At 46.8% G+C, this 18,934-nt stretch overlaps 1 protein-coding gene across 7 annotated transcripts in view; it reads right to left on the reverse strand.

Moving 5' to 3' along the window:
• The window catches only part of FLNB (filamin B), a 156,092-nt gene that overhangs the window by 71,701 nt on the left and 65,457 nt on the right, over positions 1-18,934 (reverse strand). For all 7 annotated transcript variants that reach the window (XM_002713270.6, XM_002713267.5, XM_002713269.6 and 4 more), the window contains exons 3-8: positions 18,837-18,934; positions 15,476-15,623; positions 4,387-4,505; positions 3,536-3,613; positions 1,717-1,879; positions 682-879 (exon numbers count right to left, since the gene is read on the reverse strand). In XM_002713270.6, coding sequence (XP_002713316.1) covers positions 682-879; positions 1,717-1,879; positions 3,536-3,613; positions 4,387-4,505; positions 15,476-15,623; positions 18,837-18,934 — 804 coding nt within the window. The remainder of the gene's footprint in view (positions 1-681; positions 880-1,716; positions 1,880-3,535; positions 3,614-4,386; positions 4,506-15,475; positions 15,624-18,836) is intronic.

Here is an 18,934-nt window from a genome sequence, read left to right on the forward strand (position 1 = left end):
GCCAAGTCTGCAGACGCAGAGGCGGAGGACAGAACAGGGAAAGGCAAGTCTCGGTTAGAAAAGGCAGCACAGTTGGAAAACAAATGAAAACAGGGCCACAACGTCAGAAGGAGGGTCTCCCATTAGAGACAAGTTCATACTCCGGGCTGCAGAGGGCGATTAGCAGAGCGATTAAGGGCAGAGATTACAGTGCTGCTCCTCCCGATGCCCACAGTACTGATACCTAACGTTACTTAAGCCTCAGTGTTCCTATGTGCAAAATGGGAACACTGCTGGCACCTGCAACACACAAGCCAGTGTGATGACAGAAGCAGAGGTGCTACGTGGCTGGCAGCTTGCAAAGGCCAAGCCGTGGAGGCTGCAGGACGCCTGCTGCGGCTGCCGACCTCAGTCCCTGGCACCCACTCTCCAACTGCCTCAGTCCCACCTCTCCACCAGGACAAAGGCTCTTCCGTGCAGGTGCTTTGGAGAGGATTATATGAGTTCACACAGTGATGCACTGAGGTCCCTGCATGGCTTCTAGGAGATACTGGGACAAGTATCTTGAGGGAAAAGTGAGCCACTGAACAACGGAGTGCACCTGGCAGAAAGGGGCGAAATGCAAGCTTGCACTGGCCCCGATCTCTCTCCCAGCCTTGGCACCCAGCTGCACACAGTCAGCCTCCATGCCCCAGCACTCACCTTCTCCAACCTGCACAACGAAGGGACTCTTGGGAATGGTGTCCCCGGCAAACGAAACCGTGACCACGTGGGGGCCAGGCTGCACCGGTTTATACACACATCGATGCACCTGGTTTCCTTTGTCTTCCACAAGCAGCTCCACGGTGTTCTTCCCCTGGGGGTCTTCCACCACAACATCAATGTCACCCACGCCGGCTCCTACAATACAGTTAGTGTCCTGTGAGCCCAAGTCCCCTCTCAGAAAGTCTGCTACCTGGGATAGGGGTTTCACTCATGGTTCAGCCATGGCTTGGGACACCAATATCCCACATCAGAGTGTCTAAGTTCAAGTTCGGCTCCACTTCCAATTCCAACTTTTAGCTAATGTGCTCCATGGGAGACAACAGAGATGACTCAAGTAGATGGGACACTACCAACTACATGGGAGAGTCGGATTTTATTCCCAGCTCCTAGCTTTGCACTGGCCCAGCTCTGACTGCTGTGGACATTTGGGGAGTGAACCAAATCAATCAATCACTCTGTCTCTCTCCCCTCCTGTTTCAAATAAATAAAATAAAATAAAATAAGAAAGTGTGCTGCTGATCAGCATAAAATGCAAACAGCAGGGAACACACTGGTACGGAGGAAAGTTCACATCAAAAGGCTAAGAACTATTTTCTTGGGGTGGTAGGAGTTATGGTTGAACCTTTGCTTTTTTCATATTTTCCACTTCTAAATTTTCTACACTGAAAAGAAAGCTGACAATTCCCTTGCCTTATCCAGTCTATTCTTCTCCCAGCAGGAACCTACATAGAACTTTGTTAAGTAGATAATTCCTTTAAAAACTTAAGTTTCCTTAGAATACTTAAGTCAAAAAATATATTCAGAAACTGTTCACTCATCACAGTAAAGTTGAGTATATTTTTAAACTATCTACAAATATAACACATTTGAAAAATTATTTTTCTTGTTATTGGATTTGAAAGACAAAAGGCTTCCAAGTTCCAGGCTGGATGCAAGCCCAAAGGTCTGCCCCACAGAGTGGGGGCGCATTACCTGCTGTGTAGATGTCAAAGTAGGTGGGCTTGTTGGCGATATTCCCAGTAGCTTCCAACCCTGGGCCTTTGGCAGTGACTTTGCTGGCATCCCCCTGGGCCTTGTCAACATTGACTTCAAATGGGCTCTTGGAGATGTGCTGTCCTGCAAAGAGGACTGTGACCTACAGGTAACAGATGGGTGAGAGATAAACCTCTTGCCCAACAAGACCACGATCAAGGCATACACATCAACCATCTTCTTTTCCACCTTCCTCAGAAGGACACACACAAAAGCAGCTGGGACCAGAAACCCTGGAACCAAATTTGGCAGCCTCAAAGGACTGTTACTGGGCCCTGTCAGCCATATGGTTGAGTCTGGAGACTGAGCTCTGAGCAAACTAAAAATGCTGATGTCAGAATCGGTCAACCTCTCTAGTAGGAAGCAAACACTTAGATTTGAATCTCTACATGCTGAGTCCTTGAAAGGGGCAGTACAAGGGGTCATTGCCCCCAGAACAAAATGTGTAGTTCTAGGATTTCAAACCCAGAGGCCCAGGGTTCTTCAAGGGTCTGAGATTATTCTTAGACACGTGGGCCTGGGACAAAGAACACTGATTTTTAGCTAAAACTTGAGTCATGAGTTTCATCTTTGAAATTTCTAGGGTAGTGGGCTGGGTTTCACGAGAACTCATACTTGGCTGGAAGGAATTAATTATTTACAATATAAATGCTCCCTCCAAGATTTCTTTTATCTGAATTCATGAAGTTCTAAGAGTATGTAACAAATCGAATGCCATCATTCCAAGTGAATTCGCTGAAGCCCAAGGAAATGTGCAGAGTTTGTCTCAAAGTCTGGCCGTTAACATGCTGTCAAGGACCTTTATCCAACAAAAGGTGCACCCTCAGGCTGCCCCATTCTCCCGAAACACAGGCTCTCAAAGCTCCACCCTACAGGCCAGCTGGACACCAGCACAAACAGAACTCAAAATACTGCGAAGACAAATGACCTGGGGACTTAGTCCCCATGATGTTTCCAGATACTGAGTGGGTCATTTCCTTCCATGACAGTCAGCTGGATTCCTCCATCCTTGGGCTTCCATATCCCCAAACCTCCTAGGCCACCTCCAAGTGGGAATGCTGGCATTGTGGGCTGACATTGTGGTGCAGTGGGTTAGACTGCTGGTGACAACAGTAGTATTCCATATCAGACTTCCGGGTCCCAGCTGCTCTCCTTGCAATCCAGCTCCCTGTTGGCTTGGGAAGGCAGCAGAAAACAGCCTCAGGATCTGGGACCCTGCCACCCATGTGGGAGACCTGAAAGGAGTTCCTGGTTCCAGCCTTCAGCTTGACCCAGACCTAGCTGTTGCAGCCATTTAATGAGTGAAACAACAAATGGAAGACCTGTCTCTCAGTCTTTCCCTCTATCTCTGTTGTTCTGCCTTGCAAATAATAAATCTTATTTTTTTTTAAAGGTATAAGGGAGGAGGACACTTCAAGAAGCACTAAGGACAGAAAGTCCACAGTTTATATATTGCAGCATTCACACTGTAGGCACAGAGCTACAACTATTAAGATGCCAATACGGAGTCGAAAAATCTACAACATTGCAAAGAACTAGCTTGTAAAATGAAAGCAATGGAGATTTTAGCCGAAATCTGAAGGTTGACTCATAGAGACTCCACATTTTCTACAATGAGCACACATATTTCTATAATCAGAAAGGAAAATCAGGCATTAAACTCAGGAAAACCACTCTTCCTCCCCAGATAGCCTTCTTTGGCACATACTGAAAGGAGCCCGAAAAGCATCCAAGCCACCACCAGGGAGCCTCATCTTACTTTGTGTAGCCCAGTGACCTTGGGCAGGTACTCCACGGAGTATGTCTTGTTCTTGTCGCTGTCAGGGGTGACTTGTGCCTGGGAGGGAAGATGAGCAACAGTTAGAGAAGATGCCAGGTGAAAGTGAAGAGCAGCCAAGGCCTTGCAGCCAGCTGCCGGGTCAGGAACCCCGACGGTCCTGAATATTTCCTGTCTTCTACTCCCGCACAGCGCACCAGGAAAGGCACAGCCTGAACTCAGAGACAAATCATGCAGCACGGGGCAGATGTCTGGCACAGCAGTTAACACACTGTTTGGGATGCCCATATCCCAGACAGTAGCGCCTCTCGGTTCAAACCCCTGCTCCACTCCTGATTCCAGCTGCATGTTAATGCCTACCCTGAGAGGCAACAGGTGATGGCTCAAGTGCTTGGGTCCATGCTACCCGTTTAACCCCTCGCCATTGTGGCAATTAGGGAGAGAAGCAGCAGATGGAAGATCTGTCTGTCTCTGTCTCTTTCTCTGCCTTTCAAAACCAAAAAGCAAGTCAGGCCAAATCCCTGCTTCTGAGGCAGAAACCAACAACATACCACTGAACTTAGAATTTCAGATTTGTGTGAGACGCTGGACAGAAAGCAACAGCACAGCACATGCAAATGCCCTCGGGGAAGACCCAGAGAACGGCCAGTGCAGAAAGCACAGGGCAACAATCATCTGGTATTCTCGCCTCCAGTATCTAAAGGTCTTTGCTAAACCCAAGTGCACTTTATATAACCAAACACTGTGTTCTTGAGAATCCATTTAAATTCTATTTCAAGGCTCAGCTCTGGGGCAAGTTATTCTAACTAGCTGCTGGTGGGGTGAGGACACACCTCCTCTTTGTTCCCTTCTGGGTCCTCCACAAACACCATCACGTCTCCTTGCCCGGCGCTGATGGTGTCCACAGTGAACTTGGCTGGCTGCTTCACCATGTTCCCGGTGGGCTCGATTCCTGTCAGGAGTTGACACAAACACACTATTAGCTTGGGTCCAGGCCCTGGCACAAGCCTTCTCCTCCAGGTCTCTCTCAGGTTACTGAGAGATAGGAGTGAGTCCTACAGCTCCCGTGTGGGACAGAGACAAATTCCTGTGTCCAGGATAAGAAGACAAGCCCAAAGCCTTAGCTTCATCGGAGTTATTTGGGCAACACCCAATTCCAAACTATTCACTGCGATTCAGTCGGGAATCTGTAATTGCAAGCAATCACGGGGTTAGTATCTTGAGGGAGGCAACACAGTGGGGAAGCAGAGGTTCATTTTCCATTTATCACCACTTTGTATGGCTTAAAAATTTTTAATTACACTATGTTTTTTTTTTTTAATTAAATTTCTATGTTACTAAAACGAACAAGTTAATTTGAGGACAGACTCACATGTAAACCTAATAACAATACTCTTTTCCAGTTCTCCGGTGGTTGCATGGTGCAAAACGACACTATCACATCACAACTGGGGCAGGTGCTTGGCCACCCCTTAGGATGCCCACAGCAGAGAGCCTGGGTATGATATCAAGCTCTGGGTCCAGCTCCAGTGCCTGGATTTCTGCCACCCACACAGGAGATCTGGATTGAGTTCCTAGCTCATGGCTTCAGCCCTGGCCCAGGCCCTCATGCAGTTCAGTCTCATTCCAGCCCCAGCCGTTGCAGGCATTTGGAGAGTCAACCAGCAGGTGGGAGTTCTCTCTGTCTGAGGGGTGGAAAGGTAGCCATGTGTGTGTCTCTCCCCACATCCACTGCCCTGCCTCTCTGCCTCTCAAATTAATTAAAAAGCTTTTAAAAAATAAAATAATTTAAGGAACATCACAACCAGGTCTGACAATAATACAGTGAAGATACAGAACATCACCATCACCCCAACCCCTTTGAGAGTCACAGATTCCTTCCCATACCACCCTCTTCTTATGCCTAACAGCCACCAATATGTCCCCAAGTCTAACATCCCATCATCTCAAGAATGTCCACACACACATGGAATCAGACATTGGCTAACGTCAGGAGATTGGCTTTGATACTAGGAAGAATTCTCTGCAGATTCATCCAGGTCATTGCTTGCATCAACAGTTGAGTCTCCATCATGCCTAAGTGATGAAACCGCCATAAAAATCTCTCACGTGTGGGATTCAGAGGAGTTTCGGGATGGTGGGGCACCCCACCCCCGTGGGGAGGGAAGCTCCCTGCACTCAGAACGCTGTCAATCCCCACCCTGAGCTCCTCTGCAGCCAGCTGTCTTTCTCTATCCTGTATCATAGCTTGGGCTGTAGAACAAACTAGTGCACGTGTTTCCCTGAAATCTGTGAGCCAGTCTCCCAAAGGACTGAACCTCAGCAGGAGGTCATAGGAAACTCCTATTGTAGCTACACCAGACAGAAGCTGCAGGTAATCCAGGAGTCTACCAGTGGGGAGAATGTTGGGGACTGAGCCCTTCACCTGCGGGGTCAGTACTATCTCCAGGCACTGTCAGAACTGAATTGATTCCCAGGGCACCCAGACAGGGTCCGCAGAGATTTGAACAATCGGTCAGTTCGCGGGGAAAACTCTCAAGTTTGAGTGACTGCAGAGAAGTATGGAGAACAGAAGAGAAGAGCAGGAAATAGTTTGGTCCTTCAGTTGTGAGAGTCTAGAGAGAGAACCTGTTCTTCCTGTAAGTTGTCACTGCTCTGGGATAAATGCCAACGAATGCAATTGCTAAGTCATATAACAGCTGCGTGTTGAGTTCTGTGTGTTTTTAAGGAACCGTGTCCCAGGGTGGCTACAGCATTTTACACTTCCACCAGCAAAGCAGAGTGATGCACATCCAGTTTCTCTCCGTGCTCACCAAGCACATGGTGTTATCACCGCTTGGGCCACTCTGGCCGAGTGCAGTGGTTCTCATTTGCATTTCTCTGATGACTCACAACATTGAACATCTTTTCATGGGCTTATCTTCACTATTTGCACATCATCTTCAGTGCCACTGTTCAAGCCTTGTGCCCATTTCCTCATTGGATTATTTGGTTAATTGCTTTTTTTTTTTTTTTTTTTTTTTTGACAGGCAGAGTGGACAGTGAGAGAGAGAGACAGAGAGAAAGGTCTTCCTTTGCCGTTGGTTCACCCTCCAATGGCCGCCGCGGTTGGCGCGCTGCGGCCGGCGCACCGCGCTGATCCGATGGCAGGAGCCAGGAGCCAGGTGCTTTTCCTGGTCTCCCATAGGGTGCAGGGCCCAAGCACCTGGGCCATCCTCCACTGCACTCCCTGGCCACAGCAGAGGGCTGGCCTGGAAGAGGGGCAACCGGGACAGAATCCGGCGCCCCTACCGGGACTAGAACCCGGTGTGCCGGCGCCGCTAGGCGGAGGATTAGCCTAGTGAGCCGCGGCGCCGGCCGGTTAATTGCTTTTTAAGATTGTTTTTAACGAGTTGTGGGAGTTCCTTAGATGTTCTAAATGCAGATACTTTGCTGGCTGTGTGGTTTGCAAATATTTTCTCTCAGTCTTTGGCTTGCCTTTTCATCTTCTTAAGTGCAAAAACTCAAACTTCTTTTTTTTTTAATATTTTTTTAATTTGAAAGGCAGAGTTACAGAGTGGGTTTCCATCTGCTGGGTTACTCTCCAAATGATCACAATGACCAGGACTGGTCCAGGGCACAGCCAGGAGCCCAACTCCATCCCGGTTTCCCATGTGGGTGGCAGGGGTCCAGTCACTTGAGCCACCTTCCCCTGGTTTCCCAGGTGCGTTAGCAGGAAGCTGAGCTGGAAATGCAACAGCCAGGACTTGAACTGCTGCTCATTTGGAATGTTGGTGGCAAAAGCAGCATCTTAACCTGCTGCACCACAACTCCAGTTCCATTCTTAACAATTTCTAAAAGTGAGGTCGGTGCTGTGATGTAGTAGGCTAGGCCTCTGCCTAAGGCGCCAGCACCCCATATAGGCTCTGGTTCCAGTCCCAGCTGCTCTTATTCCAATCCAGTTCTCTGCTATGGCCTGGGAAAAGAGTGGAAGATGGCCCAAGTGCTTGGGCCCCTGCACCCATGGGAGACCTGGAAAAAGCTCCTGGCTCCTGGTTCCGGATTGGCGCAGCTCCGGCCGTTGCAGCCATCTAGGGAGTGAACCAGTGGATGGAAGACCTCTCTCTCTTTCTGCTTCTGCCTCTCTGTAACTCTGTCTTTTAAATAAATAAATAAATCTTAAAATAATAATAATAATAATATGACATGAGTACAGAGGTGGGAGCGAAGATGGAACCAGGCTGGCTGTTAGTTGACAATTGTTGACCCTGGTGGTAAGTCATGGGGTTCATTGGCCAGTTCCTGATACACCTTTGTGTTGAAAGCTTTTTAAAAAGTAATATTTAAACTTCTGCTTCTATGAAGATGCAGTAGAAGAACTTCGACTAACTCTTTCTTCTCAGCACCATTAAAATCTCTTGGCTTATGTAAGGAGGTAGAGATACTGGAGGGCTGGCTCAGTAGCTAAGCAATGACAATAGTGAGTCTTCTTTGGTCTCAAAGCCAGGCTTGGGGCTGACAGCCTGGATAAGGCCAATGAGCACAAATGTAAACGCCCCAACAAAACAAAGGGCAGCCAGCAAGTAGAATGCTTTCAGACAGCAACTGCTCTCCTCCAGCCAAATACTATGGAAGACTGCGTCCCTCCCCCGGCCCTCACTCCAGCACAGAAAGAGAAATGACCCAGTCTAAGTGGCAGAGGACACAGAGAAATGAACAGGGCCTGAGGAACATATGGGACTGTCACAGAACACCCAGCATTCATGTCGGAGGAGACTCAGAGGGACTGGAAAAGAGGGCCAGGTTGAAAAACTACTGGAGCTGTGGATACTGGCTGCAAATGCCCCAAATCTGACATCAACCTGAACCCCAAACAGGAGAAATACCCCCACCAAACAGAAATCGCACCAAGACATTTCTTAGTCAAAATTAAAGACTGTGAAAGTCTCAAGAGAGGACTGGCACCTTATCTACAGGGGATGACGGCTGTCAGAAGCCACGGGGACCTGAAGGAGCGGCACAGCATTTTTTCAATGCTGGAAGAAGACTGTCAACCCAGAAACCTCCACCCAGGGAGGGGAGCCTTTTGGAATGGAAGAAATCACATTCTCCAATGAAGGAAAACCGAAAGAATTTGTCACCAGAAGTCCTACCCTGAAGGACAGCCAAAGGAATTCCTCTGAACAGAAAGGAAACAATAAAAGAAGAAATCTTAGAACAACAGGAAGAAAGAACATGGTAAGCAAAAATAAGACAATAGACTTTCCTCAAAACCCACAAACGATCAAAATTCAACCAAGATGAAATCATCTGAATGTTCCCATAAGCATTAAAGAAATTACATCTGTATGTTTTTAAAAAGATTTGTTTCATTTATTTGAAAGGCAGAGTGACAGCAAGTGGGGGGAAAGTTGGGGTGGAGGATGGAGAGAGAGCAGAGATAAGGTCTGAGAAGGGGGAGAGAGGGGGAGAGAGAGAGAGAGAGATCAATCTTCCATCTGCTGCGGCAGCTTTACCTACTACACCACAGCGTGGCCTCTCTCCCACATATTTTAAAACCAATCTTGGACCTCACATTTTTCATCCACAAATATCCACATTTGACACAGCCATTAAGATGCCACTAGGGACACCTGCACCCACACTGGAATATCTGGTTTTGAGTCCTGGCTCTGCTCCTGATTACAGCTTTCTGGTACTGCAGACCTTGGGAGGCAAGGCAGCAGGTGATGACTCAAGTACTTGGATCCCAGGCACCCTGTGGGAGACACAGACTTGAGTTCCAGGCTCCTGACTTTAGTTGCGAAGAGACTCAACAAATACAAGGTATCCCTCTGCCTCTCTACCACTCAAATAAGAATTAAGGGACAAGTGTTGTGGCATCACATCAGAGTGCTAGTTTAAGTCCCTGCTAATGCACCTGTAAAGGCAGCAGACAATGGTTCAAGTACTTGAGTTCCAGCCACCAGCATAGGATGCCGGAATGGAGGTTCTGGCTCCTGGTTTCAGCTTGGCGCAGCCCTAGCTGTTTTGACCATGTAGAGAGTATATCAGTGAATGGAAGATCCTTTTCTCTTTTTCTTACTTTATCACTCTGCCATTCAAATAAATAAATTAATAATAATTTTAAAAATGAAAATAAAGAAATGTCTAAATTTTTCACTATGTATCGTAAGAAGACATCTTTAGAATATCCTCAATTTTTTATGTGATATTGGTATTAACAATAATTCCTGGCCGGCGCTGCAGCTCACTAGGCTAATCCTCCACCTGCGGCGCTGGCACCCCGGGTTCTAATCCTGGTTGGGGTGCTGGATTCTGTTCCAGTTGCTCCTCTTCCAGTCCAGCTCTCTGCTGTGGCCCAGGAGTGCAGTGGAGGATGGCCCAAGTCCTTGGGCCCTGCACCCGCATGGGAAACCAGGCGGAAGCACCTGGCTCCTGGCTTTGGATCGGCGCAGTGCGCCAGCCGCAACACACCAGCCATAGCGGCCACTTGGGGGGTGAACCAATGGAAAAAGGAAAACCTTTCTCTCTGTCTCTCTCTCTCTCACTGTCTAACTCTGCCTGTCAAAAAAATAATAATAATTCCTGAATATGTTCAAAATATTCAATCAGGGTTCATTCAAATTTCCAATCATCTTATAAATTCCATGGATTTTCTTTAATGGTTTGAATAGGATCCAAATAAGGTTCATATACTACAATTAGTTAATACATCTCTTAATTCTTAACACTTAATCTTTCTTTTCTGCCTCTCAAAAAAAGAAGAAAATCAGAGACAAACAGAAAGCTCTCATCCATTGGTTCACGCTCCACGCCCATAACAGCATGGGCTAGGCTGGAGCCAAAGCCAGGAGCTGGGAAGGCAATCCAAGTCTCCTAAGTGAGTGGCAAGGACCCAGAAGCCATCACTGCTGCCTCCCAGGATCTGCATTACCAGGAAGCTGGAGTCAGGAGCCCAGTAGGGATGGAACCCAAGTTCTCCAATATTGGATGCAAGTGTTCTTAACTGCCAGGCTACACAGCCGCTCCCTCATTAATCTCTTGCTGTCTTTCCATCCAGCTCTTCTTTTTCCTTGCCATCTGTCTGCTCAAGATACTAGGTCATTTGTTACCAAACTTTGATTTGTATTAGTTTTCAAGTAAGTTGATTAAAGAAAAATGGGTAGTAGATTGTGACATAGTAAGATAAACTCACACAGTTAGGTTAGATTGTAAATTCAAAATGAAGACAGAACTCATTTCAGCACAGAAAAATGGCTGGAAACAAGCATGGACACTGGGAAGCAAGTTTTCATGCTTTAATTTCTGCACTTTTCATTTCCTTAAAAATTATACAATGACCAGGTCAATATACAAATAGATTCAAACATACACCTAAAACACTGGTAAACACCCACTTCCCTGGCTCTACCAGCCTGAAGAATTACTTTCTCTGCAGCTTGCCAAAGGCCATGGAGTGGGCTCTTCTAACAAAGCCAATCAGGGTTGGGTGGGAAGTTGAATCACATCCCCTTAGCCTGCAAACTCCCACAAAGTTGTATTCACCATGCAGACATGGTGGTCCCTGTGACTACACAGATGCAAGGATCCTTACAGCTTGCTATGCGTAAAGGCTTCATACGGGACCTTGTGTTTGGAAAAGGTTTCTGCTTAGCTCATGCAAGGATGCTTTCAGCACACCTAACCCTGTAAGCCCCACCACAAAGCCCTGTCTGACTATACATCCACACCCTCCCACCCCCAGCCATCTCTCCTTTCAGCCACCTGAAACTAAGCAAGTCAGGGCTCACTGGCGGGATCGGTAAGTGCCAATGGGCAACTGAGTTCTACTCAACATCTAAGAGATAAAATAAAGCCAACCCCTCAACCCTTTTGGAAGCTGGAAGATGAAATGTCTCCCTCTTCCTGGGTTCAGGTGGCAGGAATGAAGCAGTATGGCCACACAGGAGACATGGGACAAGGACAGTATTTCACAGTCCCACCCATGCAGTCTCATGTTCTGGTCCCATCAGCTAAATTGATCATTTTGTCTTCCCACTCAACAAGGGGGGAAAAAAGTTAAACAAGGACTCACCCTGTGATCCAGAAACTCCCAATCTAGGCATACAACCCGAGAACTGAAAGCAGGAATTCAGATATTTGCACACCCATATTTACTTCAGTGCTATTCACAGTAGCCAGAAGGTGGAAGCAACCCAAGTGTCTATCAACAGATGAATGGATAAACAAAATATGACATAGGCATATGATGGATATTATTTAGCCATGAAAAGGAAATTCTGACGCAAGCTGCAACATGGATGAGCCCTGAAGACATATGCTAAGTGAAGTAAGCCAGGCAGAGAAGCTTGGATGTTCCAGGATTGCAGTTCTAGGAGACATCCTTAATAGGCAAATTCATAGAAATGGAACATAGAGCAGAGGTTACCACGCACTGGCCAGACAGGAGAGTGGAGGGATTATCACTGAATGGGTGCAGAGTTTTGGGACATGAAAATGTTCTAGAAATGGATAGTGCTGATGGCTATACAATGCTGTGAATGTACTTAGTACCACAGAATAGCATGTTCAAAAATGGTTAGGATGGTAAATTTTATGTTGTGTATATGTATCACAAGAAAACAATGCAATACACATATATATGAGGAAAACAAAGTCCATTTCCTCCACAAGTGTCCAAGACTCACAAAGAGGCAAATGAAGGAAAGGGCAGTGACCACTCACATTCCTGAACTGTTGCAGCAAGTGGTCATTTTCTAAAAAACAACACCGTGAAAGGAAACCGTCTCACATTAACAACAGGGAAACTGGACAGCCAGTGATAAGGTTATCGTAAACAAGCATTTTATGCCTTAGTTAGATTCATTCCAGTTGACTGATTTTGTTGACAAGGGATTTGACTATTGCAGCATTTTTGCCATTGAAGAAGCATAATTTTGAAAACCAGAGATTCCCCACCTCCTTTGCTTATGGCTTAGAGAAAGCACTTTGAAAGTAAGTGTGGGTGTGCCAACCCTTGAGAGAATAAACGCAAGGGAGAGGGAGATTTCAAATAAGTCCCCTGCCCCTACATAACACAAGTGACTGCACAGACCCCAGCTCAACACTAAACAGAACCTCAAATGTCAATGTGTTTGTTCCAGAACCAGCAACCCTCTACTGATCTAAATCAAACCAAAAAGGGCAAACGAGAAAATGCAGTCACCAAGAACTGAGAACAGCACACACTCAGTGCACCCGCCGTTAACACTAAGCCCATGGCAAGCAGAGAAAAGTTATATTCAGAGCAAATGTGTAATATGGGACATTCTACAAGACACATGCCTGAGACTCCCCAGCAAGGCAATGTCATTTAAATTAAAAAAAAAAAAAAGAAAAGAAACAAAGAAAAAGAAAAGCTGAGACAGAGCCAATGGCGTAGCACAGTGGGTTCACCAGCTGCTTACAACACTGGCATCCCACATACTGGACTGCTAGTTTGAATCCCTGCTAATGTGCCTGGGAAGGCAGCAGAGTGCTTAGGCCCCTGGCACACATGTGGGAGACACTGATAGAAGTCATGGTTCTTGGCTTTGACCTGCCCAGCTGTGGCTGTTGCAGCAATTTAGGGAGTAAACCAACAGATGGAAGATCTTTCTCTCTCTCTCTCTGCCTTTCAAATAAACAAAAGAATAAATAATTTTTTAAAAAGCTAGGGAAGAATTCTGCCTCATTAAAATAGTCCAAAGAGGGGCCAGCACTGTGGCATAGTGGTAAAGCAACAGCGTGCAGTGCCGGCATCCCATATGAGTGCCGGTTCAAGTCCTGGCTGCTCCACTTCTGACCCAGCTCTCTGCTATGGCCTGGGAAAGCAGTGGAGGATGGCCCAAGTCCTTAGACCCCTGCACCTGTGTCAGAGACCCAGAAGAGCTCCTGGCTCCTGGCTTTGGATCGGCACAGCACCAGCCATTGCAGCCATTTGGGCAGCAAACCAGCAGATGGAAAGATGGAAGACCTCTCTCTCTCTCTCTCTCTCTCTCTCTCTCTCTCTGTTACTCTGCCTTTCAAATAATAAATAAATCAATCTTAATTTAAAAAAAAAAGACTCCAAAGAGAAATAAGTATAGCACATGAAATTTAATCAGATCTTAGTTTGTAAAACAGTAACAGGGGCCGATGCTATAGCTCAGCACGTTAAAGCTGCAGCTTGCAGCACTGGCATTCAGCACTCGCATTCCATAATGGGCACCTGTTCAAGTCCCAGCTACTCTACTTCCAATCCAGTTCCCACTAATATGCCTGGGAAAGCAACAGAGGATGGCCCAAGTCCTTGGGCACCTGCACCACATGGGAGACCCAGAAGAAGCTTCTGGCTCCTGGCTTAGGCCTGGCACAGCCCTGGTTGTTGTGGCCATCTGAGGAGTGAACCAGCAGATGGAAGACCTCTCTCTCTCTCTCTCTCTGTAACTCTGCCTCTCAAATAAATCTTTTTTTTTTTGGACAGGCAGAGTTAGACAGTGAGAGAGAGAGAGAGAAAGGTCTTCCTTCCGTGGTTCACCCCCCAAATGGCCGCTACAGCCAGCGTTGCACCCATCCAAAGCCAGGAACCAGGTGCTTTCTCCTGGTCTCCCATGCGAGTGCTGGGCCCAAGGACCTGGGCCATCCTCCACTGCCTTCCCGGGCCATAGCAGAGAGCTGGACTGGAAGAAGAGCAACCGCGACAGAATTCGGTGCCCCAACCGGGACTAGAACCCGGGGTGCCAGCGCCGCAGGTGGAAGATTAGCCTAGTGAGGCATGGCGCTGGCCTAAATAAATAAATCTAAAATAACAACTATAAAAGACAATCTTAGAACAAAAGGGGAATCTGAATACAAACTGGCCATCAGATGGTCTGAAATCATTGTTCATTTTCATATGGGTAACAGTGAACAGTGTGGTTATGGAAGAAGATATGTCATTCTTAAGACAGCCTTACTGGTGTAATTTCCTCAGTACACCATGCCTGCAGCTCATTTTCAACACACACACACATGCACAGAGACATAAATACACACAAAAAACACACTCAAATGGCAAGAGAAATCTATATATAGAATAATGACCGCTGACTGTGGGAGAAGATAAGGGATACTGTGTGTATAACTGTTGTCCCAACTGTAATTATGAAAATTAATAAAATGCAATCCATTCCCCTCCTTATAGAAAAGGGAGGATAGTGTATCTCACCGAGCACACTATCAGTCGTGTACCTGTTCTCTGGAACAAGCTAGAGTGCTTGAACTCTTGTGCCAACCAGAACACCACATGCCTCACGCGCACACCTGTGTCCTGTACTGCCTTGAGTCACAACAGGAAGTCATAGCAAGGAAGTGTCCTCCAGGAGTTCACAATAGCTCCCACCCTATCTGGAAATCTGGAGTAGTTTTTGCATAACAAAAAGGAGAAATGAGTCAGCAGCTATTGACCCAGGCTCTTCCCACCCCCATCACTGATTTTTTGGAGCAAGAGCCAACCCCCCACCATCTGTCACCCAGGCTCCGATTCCTCCTCTGCAAAGGGGAGCATCACAAAGCAGCAAACCCACCATTTTCCAATAGAAGCAATGTTTAAAGCCTTGGAGGTGACCATTGGTCCAGCATGGTTAAGACGCCTTTTCTGTTACCCAGCTTCCATATGGGACTGCTAGGTTGTTAGGTTCAAGTTCTAGATTGGCTTCCTGCTAGTGCACACCCTGGGAGGGAGGCATCAGTGATGACTCAAATACAGACACTTTTTCTTCTCTCCACCGCTCAAATTAAAAATATAAATAAAAATTCACCAAGGAGAATAAAGTGGTCATAAATAAACAGGCCTTTAAGATTAAACAAAAAAAAAAAAGTGAGAAAGAGGGCTCATCTGAAGCCACACAAAATTTTCCCACACCAGTGGACAAGCTGCAGGTCAACACTACCAGCACTCACCTCTGCCATAGGCCCTGGCTTTCTTCGGATTGAGTTTGGGCTTCAGAGGAGCCCCGGGCTTGAGCTTGGCTTTGGGGAACTGGGACAGGTAAGTCATCACCGAGTGCTCATCCACGTCTGGGTGAATAATCTCTTCCGGAGTGATGACCTAGGATGACGACACAGCGGGTGAATGTCTGGACACATCATCTGGCAACCACGTTAGAATCAGAAGTCTATTTTGGTGCAAAAAATGTTGAAGCCCACGCATGTTTTTTCCATAATACGCATTCTATATAAACTTTTAGAAGACTCCTTGTATTGAAGTATTTGTAAAGATCTCTTAAAGCAAACACTACAAATACTAAGAAACTGAATCAGCTTCTCAGTTAAGAGAAACATCATTAAACCAAGGTCACAGTCCCCTTTCAGAGGAACCACCATCCTCTGTAGAAGCTCGGGAACCCTCCACAAACAATTCTACAGGTAACTTCCACAGGTTCATGGCTTAATCCTTCCCCTGGCTAACCTCTGCAGAAAGATTAAAAAGAACAAGTGAGGAGGAAAAAAAAAAGCAGCACATATGAGGTGAGTACATATTACAAAAGGTGCACATAGACAAACTGGCCATTTTTTTGCTTATATACATACTGTCTGCATCTCTATTAACTTAAAAAAAGACAACACAATGACATATTAGATATGTGGGCTCAATATAGTAAGAGCATTTTTTTAAATGTTTATTTACTTTCATTTACTTGAAAGGCAGAGCAATAGGTAGGAGAAAGAGATCTTTATCCACTGGTTCACTCCCCAAATGCCCACAATAGCCAGAGCTGAACCAGTTCTAACTGTGGAACCTGCTACTCCATCCAGATCTCCAGCACGGGTAGCAGGAGCCCAAGGACTTGTGCCATCATCTGCTGCCTCCCAAGATGCTTTAGCAAGAAGGGGGGTCTGAAGCAGAACTCAAACCAGCACTCTGATATAGAATGCAGGCATCCCAAGTACAGGCTTAACATCCTGTGCCACAATGCCTACCTCCTTAAGAGCCTCTTTTAAAAATGGAGAGGCAGGGTAAACATTTGGCACAATATTTAAGATGCTACTTACGATACAGGCACATGGGAGTGCCTGAGTTTGAGCTACAGCTCTGCTTCCAATTCCAGCTTTGTGTTAATGCACACCCTGGGAGGCAGCAGGATGATGGTTCAAGCACTTGGGTCCCTGCCAACCTCCTGGGAAACCCAAATTGAGTTCCAGGCTCCAGGCTTTGATCTGGCCCAGCCCTCCATTTGGAAAGTGAACAAGGAGATCCAAAGGGAGATCTTGCTCTGTCAATGTCAATCTCTGTCTTCCCCCCAGCAAACAAAATGAAAATAAGCACATAAAATTTTTTTTTTCAATGGCAAAGGAGTAAATTTCTCCTGAAATACATCTGAGGACAACATTAGACCCACTCTTGGACAGAAGACCATCCTGAAGCCTCGGTTCCACCACGTGATCCAGCCCACAAAGTCCTCCTTGCCCCAGCAACGGTGCCAGGAGGCAAGCCACAGCAGACTTGGATGGACAGCAAGCTCAGCCTCACAAACCAGGTTAACCAAATTCAGCAAGAGAACATATCGATGATCAGCCTGGGCGAACAAAACAGCCACTGGGGTTTGAACAGTCACCTACATACATTGCAGAGAAAATAGGATGTGTGTCGACTTGGCACTTGTTCCCGGCAGCTCATTCAGTGGCTTCATGGTGTCAACATCACATGGACGTCAAAAGGAGGTGGTTTTAGGTTTAGGAGGAAACGAAAAACATAACCACACCAGTTCCTCATGATGGACTAGCCAAGAAAAGGGTCACGTCCCAGAGACGGAGTCCAAAACCATACCAAAGAATTAGGCAAGTGTCTCTACCTTCCAAGGATCCTGTTACAAAATACAGTGATCTCAACTCTGAACACCAGCTCAGACCTTAACAGACTTCTACAGTGAGGTCATCAACCCCATGGCTGCCTGCAACTTCTCAAGAGCCATTATGCTGAACTGTTGAGGGGAGTTCTCCTCCCTGCTAGGAAGACTGGACCTGAACAAAGCCATGTGGCCACCGTATATGATGTCTCCCAGACTCATTTAACTTCCAAGTTCTCTTGTTTTATTCCCAATTGGTTTACAGGCAAATCTTTCCCTGATTTCCATTAATGGTGAATTATCCTGATTCACATCATCATATTGGATTAAAATTATCCTTTTTAAAGTATAAGGTAGGGGGGCCTGGCACTGTGGCATAGCATGTAAAGCTGCCACCTGCAGTGTTGGCATCCCACATGGGCATTGGTTTGAGTTCTGGCCACTCCACTTCTGATCCAGCTCCCTGCTAATGGCCTGGGAAAGCATAAGATGGCCCAAGTCCTTGGGCCCCTGCACCCATGAATGAGACCCAGATGAAACTCCTGGCTCCTGCCTTTGGCCTGGCTTAGACCCAGCCATTGTGGCCATTTGGGGAGTGGACCAACAGAGAGAAGACATCTCTCTCCCTTCTGTCTGTCTCTGTCTCTGTCTCTGTCTCTGTCTCTCTCTCTCTCTCTCTCTGCCTCTGCCTCTGCGTCTATCTAACTCTAACTTTCAAATAAATAAATAAATCTCTACCAAAAAAAAAAACATAGGGGCCAGAGTTGTGGTACAACAGGTTAAACTGACACCTGCAATGCTGGCATTCCCACTTGCACACGCCATTTTAAGTCCTAGCAGCTCTATTTCTGGTCCAGCTCCTTGTTAATGTGTCTGGGAAAGCAGAGGGAGATGGCCCAAATCCTGGAGTCCCTGCATCCATGTGGGAGACTAAGATAAAGCTCTGGGCTCCTAGCTTCAGCCTGGCCCAGCTGAGGCTGTTGCAGCCATATGGGGAGTGAACCAGCAGAGAGAAGCCAGCTGTTTCACTTGCTCTCGCTCTCTCTCACTCGCTCTCTCTCACCCTGTAGCTCTGCCTTTCAAATAAATAAAATGAAAGTGTGTGTGTGTGTGTGTGTGTGTGTGTGTGTAACAAATGGTCAGATAATGGCATTTACTTCTGGCTTAACCTAATAATTAAGGGTCCATACTTGCAGTTTGGGGTTTAAAGATAGCCTCTTCAATGTCTGGTGCAGAAACACTAGAAAACCTGCCAGCATGTGACTAGAACGACAAGACTTCTGCATGATCTATCTACAAGCAGTCAAGTCCACGAGAACCTATAATCACAGATAAACTGAGGGAGATGGAACAGCACCACAGGCTGAATGACGAGAACATCAGACTAGTGGCCTGACCCAGAAAGGCATATACAGAGCACACAACAAGTGAGTGGGTGAGCACAGCCTCCCGGGACTCGGCACGCTCGTGCGTACCTGCGGGACACCCAGCCAGTCGTCGGCCTGCTGCATAGCTTCTCGGGCATTATCCACAGGCTTCCGAGGATCCCAGGATTCCCAGTCTGGGCACAGAC

This window comes from Oryctolagus cuniculus, chromosome 10 (genome assembly GCF_051225735.1).
Source record: "Oryctolagus cuniculus isolate XC-2025 breed Fujian yellow rabbit chromosome 10, ASM5122573v1, whole genome shotgun sequence".
Classification (NCBI taxonomy): Eukaryota; Metazoa; Chordata; class Mammalia; order Lagomorpha; family Leporidae; genus Oryctolagus; species Oryctolagus cuniculus.